The sequence below is a fragment of the Labeo rohita genome, chromosome 16 (genome assembly GCF_022985175.1).
Source record: "Labeo rohita strain BAU-BD-2019 chromosome 16, IGBB_LRoh.1.0, whole genome shotgun sequence".
Taxonomy (NCBI): Eukaryota; Metazoa; Chordata; class Actinopteri; order Cypriniformes; family Cyprinidae; genus Labeo; species Labeo rohita.
This window is the reverse complement of record NC_066884.1, coordinates 10414451-10429785: the sequence shown is the minus strand read 5'-3', so window position 1 is coordinate 10429785 and position 15335 is coordinate 10414451. Positions and strand designations below refer to the sequence as shown.

Genomic DNA, 15335 nt, shown 5'->3' with positions numbered 1-15335 from the left:
ATAAATAGATGTTTTATGCATATACGCATGTGTATTTAAATAAAAAAAATTCAGTTACATATGGCACATATATTTTTACATGTATAACATTATTTCACATCAATAAAATATTTAATATTATATTATATGCTATATATGTGCATTTATATTAAGTATATTGTAATATGATATATACATAATTTTGCATCATACATACACACATTTATTTAAAAAAAAAATATAGTTATATAGTGTAAATATTTTTACACATATAACATTATTTCACATAAATAAATTATTTTATTTATCATGTTTTTACTGTGTTTTATTGTGTTGTATTGTGTTAGTTAGCTGTATTTTTTAAGTTATTTTTACGTAATCAAAATAACCCAACTGCAGTTTGATAGAGATTAACTGGAATGCACAATGAAAAAACATGAATTTTGAAAATTGTTAAAAACAGAGTATATACACACACACACACACACACACACACACACACACACACACACACACACACACATAAATATATATATACACACACAAATGGTAAAAAATTAAACCTTATTGTGTGAGTGCGCACATATGTGTATGCATATTTTTGTTTTGTGACAGATCAAAAAAAAAAAAAAAATTACAATGTGTACAGTCTCCTGTGAGTGCTAGGTTTAGGTGCAGGGCGATAGAAAATACGGTTTGTACAGTATAAAAACCATTACACCTATGGAATGTCCCCACAAGTCACAAAAACAAACCTGTATGTGTGTGTGTGTATATATGTGTGTGTGTGCATACATATATATATGTATATCACACACACACATAGGGGTCATAAGGTTTAATTTTTTACAGTTGAGATTTAAATATCATCTGAAAGCTAAATACACAGCTTTCCACTGATGTACGGTTGTTAGGATCTTTATATTATTTGCTGAAAACCTTCCTCTCAAACACAGCTCTCAAATCCAGTATGTCAGTGTGCATCTTGTTATACACAACATGCCTATTCCTTTAAAAATCAAACAAGCCATTCCTTCAAACATTAAAAATGTTTTGCCTGGCTTTAATTTTGGTGCTTGGTGCAGTATTTTACTTCTAGCGAGTACAGAAATAATTTGTACGCCATCATTGAACCTCTTCGGGAAACCGTGACCACACATGACCCCATGTGACCCTAAGATCATCGCCTCACCGTTTTAAACTGCAATTCTCAGGTTCAGCTAACAGCAATGACCAGAGAGCACCAACAGTTTGACGGACAGTTCGGTAGATCACGCTCGGGAAACTCGCTGGCAGAGCGTCTCGGAACAGAGAGCTCATTGTGTGTGTGCGCTAGTTTACGTCTGTGTGTTTGTGTGGTCACAGTAAACTAGAGCCCTGGTGCGGATGTCGTTAAGGCTACAGGGGCCTTCCTGGGGGCGGCGACGAGAGGGATGTTAAGGCGAGGATCGTGTTGTAAAGACGCCGCAGCCCGTGCACTGAAGGTGCACTGAGGACAGGCCTCAGGTCAGTCTCAGGATGCCGGGGTGGGAGTGCCGTCAAGTCAAATATAGAATCCCGAGCATTCTTGAGGCCATACCCACGGGTCCCGAGCTGTTCCGTTTATTCTTAACAATTCGCCACAGAATGTAAATGTCCGCAGAAATTTCTGCAAGCCATAAAATCCCCGAAAATGACTTAAGGTTTTGGGAAGTCATTTAATGTGTTGCTGCTCAGGGCCGCCCCTCCCGTTGGCCCCCCAAAACAACATTGGGTTCATGGAAGAGTCATGAGAACTCCTCAGAGGGGTGGAAGAGTCAGCAGAAGTACTTACTCCATGCTTGTCAGCCAGATAGTCGAACAGCATACGCCCGTCCCTGGAAGGCAAACATTTTAAAGGGTTACCAGGGGTTTCTTTAGGTCACAAAAGTGGATGAAAAACACTTATTTTCTAAACATAAAAGCTCTCAGAATAACCCATTTAAGTGAAAATCATATTAAATAACATTATATTTGAACATACATACAGGTCAAATACAAAGAGGGGTTTAAAAAAATGTTACATTAGAAATGTAAATATTTTGACATTTAAACATTAAGGCAAATAACTTGCATTTAATATGCTTTCTGTTTATATAAAATGTCTTTGGTCAATTTTATTTGATGTGGACACCAAAATGTCTTTGACCCATATACACACAAACTTTTTAAAAATATAATAACAAATATAATCACTGTGGCTTAATTGCACTGTGCTGTGACACATTAAATAGGGCCCTATGACTTCCACGATGCAGAAAACATGGACGGAGTCACGGAATCCAGTCATAAAAATGAAGTTTACTGAATAATGCAGAATGTCACAGAATTTGTCAAAGTTTGGATGAATTAATCAAAAGTAGGTCATTACACTTAAATCAAACGGAATTAAATTATGAATCCTGCATGTTCTGCGTGTCTCTGTTATAATGAATGGCGCATAAGGGCGGTTTTGTTTACTACACACATACTGAAGCGCGTGTGATGCTTATGGTAATTTCAGTATTTGCAGTCTCGCCAAATGACGACAAATACATGAACAACATTTCCAGAACTGCTCTGATGTTTCTTCATGAGAATTTTACCATTTATTTTGAAAGAAACTGGCGTCACATCATATATACACACAGAAATGTAAAGGTATTCACGGCAACTCATCAAAATAAAAGTTCGCTTAATAAAAGTTAACTTGAAAACATATATTACTATTGTTTAGTAGAATGTACATACTACTATTATTACTAAAATTTTTAAGAATTTATTTTATTAAGGAATAATCACACAATATTTCTTTCATGTTTTAATAGTAACTTTGTTGGCCAAAATATAAAGTATGTTTCTTTTTCATTTGATTAAAAGATAAATTAAATTCATATTTTATGCCTTCATACTTTAATAAAGTATGTTGTTTTTATGCATTCAAATAATTAGACATGCTTAAACAGAATTTGGTAACCAGAAGGTAAGAAAAACAATTTCATAGGGCTCTAAACATGTAATTTTTGTTGAACTTAATTGACGTTAAAAAGTTTCATAATTTTAATTAATAAAACTTTTTAATTAATTAAATGTAATTTAACCATAAAAAAACATGGAATGGAAAAAAACAGAATCCAGAAAAATTAAAACGGAAAAAAACGGAATTTGGAAAAAAATAAAACCGAATTAGGTTTTGTCTTTCTTTCTTCATTCGAAAAGAAATCAAGGGTTTTTTTTGAGGAAAACATTTCAGGGATTTTTCTCCATATAGTGGGCTTCAATGGGGATCAACGCGTTGAATGTCCAAACTGCAGTTTCAATGAAGCTTCAAAGGACTCTTCATGATCCCAACCAATAAATAAGGGTCTTATCTAATGAAAAAATTAATCCATTTAAAAATAATAATAATAATAATAATTAATGTGATTACCTAATCTGTGATGTCATGAACGCAGAGCTAGTGCAAGATGTGAATTTGTGGTTAAAAACTATATATAATTTTATTATTTTTTTTATTTTTTCGAAAATGAATGATCGTTGGGATTGTGTAGAGCCCATTTAAGCTGCAATTTGGTCCTTCAACCCACTGGGTCCCATTGAAGTCCACTATATGGAGAAAAATCCTGGAAAGTTTTCCACAAAAACCTTAATTTCTTTTTGACTGAAAAAGAAAGACATGACCACCTTGGAGGAAATGGGGGTGAGTAAATTATCAGAAAATTTAAATATTTCATATTAAGTATTTCATAATACAAGTATTATTTAAAGAAAAAAAAAAAAAAGAAACTACAATTCCACACTTTCTGAAGAAAATCTGATCTCTAGATATTCCTCACGGTCTTCTTCAATAAAAGTATGATTTTGTTTATAGTCGGTTAAGCAAAAATAGCAAGTCTGATTACTTATAATAGCACACATTTCTCAACCAGCCTCATGATTTGAGGTATTATTCATATCCGTAGCACAAACTTTGCGGGATAAGTTACACACCAACATTTAATACTGGGGTTTAGTAAAACCAATAAGCCTAAATATGAGCCTCAAGTTTTCCTTAGGAAACACCACTAATTAAAGAAAGAGAGAACAAGGTAAAGAAGAAATGAGAAACAAACATTGCGTCTCCTCATCAGGTGAGCTGGAGTAAGAATTTACTGCTACTAGTGCGTATCATTGAGTTTTGGCAAAATGCTCGGCACGGGGGGCTGGGAACCATGCGTACCGCACGACCACCTCCGCCAAATGTGGCCGGCCTCTGAAGAATTCGGCAAACGAAGGCGTGCGTCACTGTGCACTCCAGACAGAAAGAGGAGGTTGCACGTTTATTTTATTTGTGGGGAGGTTCAAAGGCTGTTTATAAAGGCGTTCTCCTGCAGGACTGCTTCTGTTCCATTATACTATCATCTGACAGATGCTGGGACTCTGGGTGGAGACCAGCCACCTCCCTTACGCAGTGTCCTAACTGGTGATAAGCAATAAAACCTTACTATCTCCTCCATGTAAATCAGATTTTGCTAACCTAACCAGCCACAACAAGAGGCAGTACATTTCTGCAATTGTCTGATTTTTATGTTTGCAGCATTTGACTGACGAGTCCTGGCCTTTGTGAAATCTCACTGGTCTAAAATCCCATTCCACATGAGAAGTGAGGAATAGTTCAACTTAAAATGTTAACTGTTATTTACTCACCCTCATGTCAATCTTCATGACTTGCAAAAATGCAAAAGAGTTATTTATAGCTGAATGTTCAAGCTGCTTTTTTTTTTTTTTTCATACAATGAAAGTGAATGGTGACCACTACTGCCACAACGGTCATGCTAAATTGAGAAACAACTTAAATTTCATTCTGTTCCTTACACAAAGCAATTACATGGCTTTAGAAGGTTAGAATACAGAGCACAAATCACGAGGACCACTTTGATGATGCTTGACAGTCCCAGTCCTAATGCAGCACAATTTGGGGTAAGATTTGCGCAATTTTCTTTTTTCTTTTAAGCTTATGGTTTGCTTATCTTGCTTGCAGGGCTGCACAATTTGGCCCAAAATGTTATATATCAATAACTTAAAGTTTAATTTTGATTAACCATGCAGTAACACCCAGTCCCCATTCACTGCAATGTCTCTTTTTGTGATCACAGAAGAAAGCCATACACTTTTGGAAACATTACATTTTTGGTAAACATTAAAAGATTAGTTCACCCAAAAATGAAAATTCTGTCATTAATTACTCACCCTAATGTCTTTCCAAATTTGTAAGATCTTCGTTTATCTTCAGAACACAAATTAAGATATTTTTGATGAAATCCAAAAGATTTCGACCCTGCATAGACAGCAACACGACTACCACGTTCAAGGCCCAGAAAGGTAGTAAGGAGATCATTAAAAAAAATAGCCCATGTGACATCAATAGCTATGTTTCCATCCACCTATATTTAAGCACATTTTGAAATAACGCCCAAAAAAAATAAAAATAAATCAATAAATCACGCTAGATGGAAATGCCAAGATGCACATGAAAAAAACTGAATAGGATAAACTTTTTGTCCGATAAGAAAAAATATGCATAAACTACGATGGAAACACATGTACCAAATAAATTCCACCATGCACATCAAAAAAGGCAAGTGACTTCGCACGATGGGATGGGATAACCTGACTAACCAGCGGACCGATCTCGCTGCACAGCATCTGAAATGTTTTGGTCGTTCAGATTGGACACTGCATGTTTAAGGTAGTGTAAAACAAGTAATTTCGTGTTGCCAGCAGGTGGTGCTATGATTGTAACAGAATATTGGCTTCAGATGTGTTCAGGCCAGGATTCTTATCGAACATGTGAAGTTTGGGGCAGATCAGACATTGTATGACTGCGCTACAACGCCTTCTATTCCCATGGTGAAACATCGAAATTTGTCAGGCCGCCACGGACACGCCCTTTAAAGAAAACCCAAGATCTTCGCAATTTAATACTGCAAAGGCCTTTAGAGTAGACTGATCAAATAACGTCGATGTCATTAAATCTCTGAGGAGTTCGTTAGAGCATACAACATGCCACTTCCTGTTACCAGCAGGTGGTGCTATGGCTATAACTGAATATGGGCATGTGTTCAGGACAGAATTCTTATCAAACGTGAATTTTAGTGCAAATCGGACATTTTATGGCAGAGTTATAAAAACTTCCTGTTTCATGGCGAAACATCGAAGTTTGTCAGGCCTCCACGGACACACACTTCAACGAAAATCCAAGATCTTCGCAATTTAACATCACAAAGGGTTTAGATTACACTGACCAAATTTGGTGTTGATCTGTTTAAATCTCTAGGAGGAGTTCGTCTAAATACAACCCCTGAAACGGCAAAAACAGCACAAAACTTGCAGAGAAAATTCAAAATATCAGATTTCCTGTTGAGCTTCTGACCTCGTACTGGGGACATTTTTGTAGGTACTGGTGTTACATGTGTCTATTAAAGTTCGTACATGTATGTGAAACACAGTTTCGAGGTGCACTTCGTTGAAATTTTAAGTGGAGTTATCCAGCCATTTTGCCACACCCACTTCTGAAACCCCTATCAGATGTAAATTTTCACCACTTTTGGCATGTGTGAGTTTTCGAGCATGTTTAGGCCCTCAAAAATGCAGTTAATTTTGAAGAATCTGAGCAATTCCAATAGGGTCCTCGCACCTTCGTGCCATTTCAAGAATTTCTCTTTCGTGTCAGGCATTTATTTTTGTTCTCTTTGTGTACAAAAAGTATTCTCGCAGCTTCAAAAAAATTAAGGTTGAACCATTGATGTCACATGGACTATTTTAACAATGTCCTTACTACCTTTCTGTGCCTAAAACATGTTAGGTGCTTTGTTGTTTATGCAGGGTCAGAAAGCTTTTGGATTTCATCAAAAATATTTTAATATTTTTAATTGTGTTCTGAAGATGAACACAATACGGGTTTAGAACGACATAGAATAATTAATGACAATTTTCATTTTTGGGTGATCTAACCCATTAAATATCTACTGATAAGAACAATGATTGATTCAAACTGCTTATCACTGACAACTGTTGCATCAAATCTTAAGTTTTACTGTCCTTTCTGAGCACTTCTGCATTTAACCAACATCCTCAGCTCTTCCCTAGTATCTCTAAAAACTAACAGTCAGTCCATGTTTATCGGTCTGCTGAAGAGGACATTGCATCTTTACTCCGTCAGCTCTCACCACCTCCCGTCTGGGTTGAAATGAGGAACAGACAGGGCATGTTTTGCTATGGAGGTCAATGCATTGGTGCTGAGGGAACCGCGAGATAACTCGGCCCTCGGCCATTCAGCGCAGCCCATCCATCCATCACGCTCAGTCTGTTAAAGAAAAAACAATCCATCGCCACTCCATATGTCCTAACACTCCTGAACAATGGTCCTGACAGATTTCCAAACATGATATCACCTGCTTATAGCATCCGCCCTGTGAGCGACATTGTCAAGAGTGCTAATCCAGTAAACATCCGACGACGCGGTTTAAAAGAAACACGTCACACGCACGCAGCTATTAACAAATAAAAGAACAAATAAAGACGAGTCCTGATCTGCACTTCCTCGTGGTCGTCTCAGCCTGTGAAACTCCAGACAGTGAAAAATGCCCTCCGAAACCCGAAATATTCAGATCGAACAAGTAAACTTCAAAGTCGCTCGTTAATGAAGAGCAGACATCCATTTGAGTGGGTTAATTAAGACTGCGCCTGGTTCTAACGCCACAAACTTAATCCTGAACTGTGATAAAAGCATGTTTTGGAGAAACAAAACGCAAACTGGTCTTTAAAAATGTCTAGGGAAGGCAATACCACCTACTGCGATTTCTCACTGTAGAGACACCACAAACGCACAGCGGTAGCCTGATAAAATATATGGAAGCACGGTGCGGTATTAGCGCTAGTCAAAGCGAGCAATTAAACAATAACTAAGTACAGATTGTGGCCTCAGTTACTGTCTTCGCTTTGGCCAAAAGATTCACACACTGAACAAAGACACAAAACAGAGATACAAAACAGCTACAAGTAATTAGCAACAATTGCTATGACAAGCAAATTTTGACGAATTTCAACTAACCCCTAACCTCAAGTATTAAACTTTGGAGCGTACATGGTTTATGCTAAGGATATGAATGATATTTCAATTTGAGCAGCTTTTTGAGGAGAGATTTAAACAATTACTCCTCCAAATGATTGGATTGCAGCAAGAACCACACAGAACACACTGCAATACAACACTGTAGCATCGCATCAGTGTCTTTTGTAATAGAAAATACTAGGGCTGGGTATTGACACAAATTTGACAATTCGATTCTGATTCACAAGCTTGCAATTCAATGTGTTTCGATTTGATATAGATTATCTTGGATATATCAGATACAGTACATGGCAAATGTTCTCAAGGGGAAAAAAAAAAAAAAAAAATCAACTAATGTTGTAAAATACAGTGTGGTGGCCAAAACTATTAGAATACTACTATTTTCACCATCAAAAAAATGGGTTTAAGTTAGTTATTTCTATCTTTTGCTGTAGTGTGCCAGTAGGAAATATGTGACCCTGGACCACAAAACCAGTCTTAAGTCGATGGGGTATATTTGTAGCAATAGCCAAAAATACATTGTATGGGTCAAAATTATAGATTTTTCTTTTATAGCAAAAATCATTAGGAAATTAAGTAAAGATCATGTTCCATGAAGATATTTTGTAAAATTCCTACTGTAAATATATCAAAACTTAATTTTTTATTAGTAATACACATTGTTAAGAACTTTATTTGGACAACTTTAAAGGTGATATTCTCAATATTTTGATTTTTTTGCACCCTCAGATTCCAGGATTTCAAATAGTTGTATCTCGACCAACTATTGTCCTATCCTAACAACCATACATCAATGGAAAGCTTATTTATTCAGCTTTCAGATTATGTACACATCTCAATTTTGAAAAATTGACCCTTATGACTGGTTTTGTGATCCAGGGTCACATATCAGTTCACATTTCCAAACATTAATTTTGCCATTAATTGTAATAATGCAGTGAGATTTTTGTTTGCACAAGGTATCTAACAACAGCCAGTGCTCCACACAGAGATCTGATCTCATCTTCATACAGTCTGTCTGAAATGTCATGAGGAAACAGAACCAAACTGAGACGGACTTAATCCAGAAGAACTGGCAACATTTTCAAGATGCTTCAAGAGACCTACCTGCAAAGCTACAGTACTGTTAAAAGTTTTAGGCACTTGTGTAAAAATGCTGTAAAATGAGGATGCTGCCAAATATAATGTCACAAATAGATTTTCTTTATCAATTAATTTTTATTAACTAAAGTAAAACAACATTTAGTGTGAGCATCCTTTGCATTTAAAGCCGCTTTTGCACTAGGTGCACTTGCGCATAGTTTTTCAGGTAGCTTTATAGGTACAACTGTTGAAGCATCTTGGAGATGTTGCCACAGTTCCTCTGCATTTGGTCTCAGTTTGTTCTGTTTTTTCATGCCATTCCAGACAGACTGGATGATGATGAGATCAGATCTCTGTGCAGAGCACTGACTGTGTCAGACTTCTTGCGCAAACAAACATCTTACTAGATTATTACAATAAATGGCAAAATGAATGTTTGGAAACGTAAACTGATATTTCCTACCGACACACTACAGCAAAAGATAGAAACAACTGATTTAAAACCATTTTAGCTGGTGAAAATACAAACTAGTGTTCTAATATTTTTGACCACCACTGTATATGAGAGTCAGCTGGTACTACATTACTATAATATTAAAGGTTAAAATTACCTGATTTGTATGCAAACACTTAAATTACACTCAATTAAGTTTTATAACAATAAAGTTATAATATTAACTTTACAGTTACACAACCATATTTCTACTCCAATTCTTTTTTTGAAATACAAACATTTAAATGGTGGCTGTCATAAGCATCTGATCCATTTAAACTAATTAAATATTGAAGAACAGTACAAAAATTATAACAAATGTGTTATATGGCACATTTATGCAGAAAAATGCTCCTCTCTATAGTTGATTTATCTAGCAGGCTCACAAATTTATGGTCACCGAATGTGTTTTTTTCTGAGGTAAATGTGACGTTACAAGACATAAGCTATCTGTGGTTGAAACACTGAGTAAGCAATTCCATGAGACAGGATACAGATTTCCATAATTTTTACTCCGTCTTTTAAAATATCATGTTCATTTATGTTTATTTTATGCTGAAACTAGTATTAAAGCAGAGGATATGATTGTTCAAGTGTGCTTCCCGCCGAGCTTTTTAAACTGAGGCACTACAGCACCAAAACGGTATTAACTGTTGAAATATTTTTCAAAAAATTGACAGAATTTGAAATCTGAGACCGTTTCATTTTGAAAGTAACAAAGCACAAAGCTTATTGCAATTTATTGGATGGGAGGTGCTGCAATGTTTCGTTCATTAACTGAAAACAGGCTAGACTACTTGATTTGTGGGATTTAGGAATCAATTTCATTTTGTAAATAAGAATCGAGTTTTGTAAATGATTTACCAAGCCCTAGAAAATACCACAAATTTTCTTAAGGATATGCATAAAATCTAGTTTACAAAAATCTAGTTTCTACACTGAATCTGCAAAACTCACAAAGCTTAGTTTAGTATAGCCACAAATGTCTAAAAAAATGAACCACAAAATTACTCAATGAACCACAATAGTCTTAAATGTAAAATAAACAGTAAATGTAAATTATTTCATTAATATTAACCAAATAACAGTGATCAAAACCTTTGGTGATCTTTATTTCTTTCTTTCTTTACTTAATATACATCTTAAAGCTACATGTCATTGTATTTTGATTTGCCGTTTCAGTTGTTAATTTATTAAATATTTAATATATACAGTTTTGCTGGGTTCAAGAATTAATGAAAAGTTAATCACTCAAATCATGAAAACGTAAAAAATGAAACAAAAATTTTGAAGAATAAATATAAAATGCTTCCTAAATAAATAAATATTTGTTGACCTGCACATCATGTGGCCATTAACTGACATCAGAGAATCATGAGCATTCATGTGCCATTAAATTCTTGAAATATTTACTTCAAATCTCATGAGTACTTCAAGTAAATATTTTAGGTCAAAGAGGTTCAACTAACAAAAAAAAGCTCGGAAATCCCTGGCATAAGTCACAGGCAGAGATTCAAATATTTAAACTCTGACATTTTAAGCCTATAGCGATCTCAAGACCAGGCCTAAATCATATCAAATACAGTGGATAAACCGGCCACTGTCATCGCTATGCTGTCTCTTCTGTCTAGGTTGGATGGCGACTGCTCGAGAGTAGAACAATGTCTTTTCAATCCAACATAATCAACAAAAATCCACTGTTATTAATGCAGCAAATCCCTCCAACTGCTAATGGAGGCAACTATTTGAAAATATCTCTTCTGCCTTCAGTGATCAGTGCAACAACCTTCTTTTAATTAAATAAAAACATCTCTAATCCCTAATACACCACACATTAAAACCTAAAACATCTAGATTGGCTGGCGGCTAGAAATGAGGAACATCCATCAGAGAAAAGCAAGCACTGGATGAGGACTGAGTTTAACCAAAATATTTTAATTATGGCAAAGTCAGCATCAAAAAAAAAAAAAAAATTTGAAAAAAAAAGTAGCCTCCGTGAAACTCACCACAGGACGCGAGCATTCAGCTCTTCTGAAATTTGCTGAATGAAACCATACACTCATCCACATGGCAATTTCAATCAAATACAAACCGATTGTGATTACAAATGCCCGCTGATGTTCTGCCATCCACTTAATTAAATGGCACTTAACCCCGACCTTCCAGAAAAAGAGCCACAAATGTTCTGTTTGGAGTATCGTCTAGCATCGAGCAGGGCTCCATCCCACATCCCTGAGGACTGTCTTGTCTAAACTGTGCAATTGAACACTGTTCAACTTACATTAGATGAACAAGAAAATAAGTAAAGTACCATCTCAGCTGTTGCTTGGAATAGAAAATGACTAAAGTACTGTCATAACATTTAAAAGATTCTCCACAGTCTTCCAGTAAAAACCGCAGACAAGTAAAGGTCTACACAATATACTATAAAGTACAGAAAGGTCACTTTTAATTTCAAGACAACCACAATACACCCTAAAGCGTGTACTAAATACCGCATCGGTAGATGATCCAAAGTAACAGACTTTGGGGCATATATTTGGTCAAACACATCTGGATATATAAATGAGCCACAAAAGAGCATTCGCTTGACTCTGCAAATTTTTTTAAAAATTGCGTTTATGGATTCCATTTGTTTTATTGGCACTTGCACTAACATGTTTTAGGCTGTACCACAATGGCATGTGCACCAAAAAAAAAAATTAATTAAAAAAACAGTTCTCAAAAAGGCAAAGAACTGAAATTCAAAAACAACAGAACATTAAAAAAATGTAATTTAATAATAATAATAATAATATACACAATAAACTTTTGGTTTGACTGTCAAGTAATGCTTTTTGCTTTGAATACAGTACAAAAAAAAAATCAAAAGCAGAAATCAATTTCTCCAAGTTTTAGACGAAACTAGACAGGCGTGTTAAAGGAACATCTTACAAATAGCTTATATTGATATTTAGATTGCAGCATTTAAACATTTTATTGAACACAATAACAAGACAAAGTAAGTGATGGATGACTGAAGAGGTTAGACTACTAATATAAAGTATAATTTCAGCATTTACCTGGTTGACTGCATCTGCCTTGTGGTCTCTGGGTCCTCAAACACTTTCACAATGGGCTCGGTCTCAGATTGCAGTTGTTTCAGTTGAGCCACAACTTCAGTCCTCTTTTCTCTGAGAGCTGCAAAAGTGCAGATGATACATGGTAGATATGAATCTCATACAGTCAATTCTCACACATCACAGTAAGCATCTTTCGTCACAGAAAGCCATGAAAAGTTAAAGTACTCACAGCTGGGTATTTCTTTGTCAGGAAATAAATTCCTGTACACGTCCATGGCGAAGTCCACCATGTTGGTGTCGCTGAGGAGATCCAGCTTTCCATGGAGGAGCTCGTTCTCATTGTAGATCTAGCGATGAAAACATTATCAGTACATTCACGTAGATACAAGATCGCAGATCAACAGCTTCTACAACATCCATTCCTGCCTTATGCAGTAATTTTACTTTATATGTGACCCTGGACCACAAAACCAGTCTTAAGTAGCACAGATATATATGTAGCAATAGCCAAAAATACACTGTATGGGTCAAAATGATCAAGTTTTCTTTTACAGCAAAAATCATTAATATATTAACTAAAGATCATGTTCCATTAAGATATTTTGTAAATGTACTACCGCAATTATATCAAAACTTAATTTTGATTAGTAATATGCATTGCTAAAATCTTCATTTGCACAACTTTCAAGGCGATTTTCTCAATATTTAGATTTTTTGCATCTTCAAATTGCAGATGTTCAAATAGTTGTATCTCGACCAAATACTGCCCTATCCTAACATGCTTATTTATTCAGTTTTCAGATGATGTATAAACCTCAACTTTTTAAAAAATGAACCTTATGACTGGTTTTGTGGTCCAGGGTCACATTTTTCTTAACATTTCTGGTTGCAACAAACTGTAATGGCTTTAACGCAACTCCAACGTAAATTCATAAACACACTTTTGCTAGAAAATACACACACACACTGGGTTTCAACAATGTTTACTGGTTCTTCGAAGACTTTGGAGGGTATTTCAACATAACCTCATCTGCCTTTGCCAGATATAATGAGTTATATTTCTCGCTGAAACTCAAGCAATAGCTCAAGCAAGACAACACCACAAAACCAACCGTTCAACATCCATTTAGATAAAAATGTGAACAATACATGTAACAACGCACCACTGGCTTAAAAATGACAAGCTAAGACAAAGTGACAGATCCGTCAGCTGCTTTAAACTCTAACTGCTTACAATGCTGTCTAGTTAGGCAGCTTACTAGGTTTTGAGATAGCAAACAGCTAGCAAATAACTACTATAAGTGTTAGTTATACTATGAATAGTCTGTTGTTCATGTCGAAGTTTGTTGGCTCTGTTTTTTATTTTATTACCGACTGAAATCATGAGTTATTTGATTTCCACACAACCGGACGTGCCGGTGCGGCAACACTATTGTGGCTACAGTAACGCGCACACGTGGTATTAGCTTTGCCGCCTTCAATATACAAACGGTGTTATAACACGCTTTCAAACACGAGTGTAAGTTACACATGTACCTCTTTTACTGAGAGGAATTCCAGCAGTGGGAAAACGAGATGCCTATCCAAAAAGTGGGCAATTTTGGTAGTCAGATCGTATTCCGCCATGTTGACAACGGAAGAGGACGCGCTTCAAAACCGGAAAAACTTTATTTAGTAAAGTGCGTTCACACAGTGCAACGCGCCATGAACTGCATCTGCAGGTGTAAGTGAAAGTGTCACACAGAAATTGAATGATTTTTGCTTAAAATGTAATACAATAAACTAACAAAACAGAATAAATTATTTGAAATGAGAAAATTTAGAATGAAGATAAAATAAGTGCTAATAGAATAAAATTATGAAAACATTAAAATGATTAGGTTTAATAATATAAAACTTATTCTATTTCAGAACAGAATAGAACAGAACAGATGTAAATAAAATACAATTTTATTAAAACTTGACTACTCTTTGCTAATAGAGTATGATAAAATAAAGATATCAAAAGATAACCAATAATTGTAAATAAAACTGAATTTTATTAATAACTAACTAATAATTACTAATTTATTTTCCTACTCCATTCTAAAAGAATATAATAAAATAAAGATAACAAAACAGAATACAATAGTTTGCATACATTTATTATTTTTTTTTTCTACTCCGTTCTAATAGAATATAACGGAACAAAAATAACAAATAAAACAAAATACAATAGTTTACATAAAATTTACTCAATAATCTGCACTTCTAAGAATAAATAAATAGAATTAAATAAAGTTTAACACATTTGACAATAACTGTGTAATAATTACTCTACTGTAAAATAGAACAGAAAAGAATACATTTTAAATATAAAACAGAATTGTATAAATAAATTTACTTCACTCACTTATTTTAATACTCAGTGCTAATAAATATGATAGAATAAATACAACAAATAAAACAGAATACAATAGTTCACATAATAAATTTACTCAATATTCTGCATTTCTAAGAATAAAGTTAAATAAATAGAATTAAATAAAGCTGAACACATTTGAAAATAATTGTGTAATAATTATTGTAAAATAGAACAGAAAAGAATATATTTTAAAAATAAAATAAA

At 34.8% G+C, this 15335-nt stretch overlaps 1 protein-coding gene across 1 annotated transcript in view; it reads right to left on the bottom strand.

Moving 5' to 3' along the window:
* Positions 1-14403, bottom strand: part of eif3ea (eukaryotic translation initiation factor 3, subunit E, a) — a 63168-nt gene extending 48765 nt beyond the window's left edge. The window contains exons 1-4 of the mRNA XM_051130347.1: positions 14264-14403; positions 12957-13074; positions 12728-12845; positions 1793-1835 (exon numbers count right to left, since the gene is read on the bottom strand). Coding sequence (XP_050986304.1) covers positions 1793-1835; positions 12728-12845; positions 12957-13074; positions 14264-14353 — 369 coding nt within the window. The 5' untranslated portion in view covers positions 14354-14403. The remainder of the gene's footprint in view (positions 1-1792; positions 1836-12727; positions 12846-12956; positions 13075-14263) is intronic.
* Between the last annotated feature and the right edge of the window lie 932 nt (positions 14404-15335).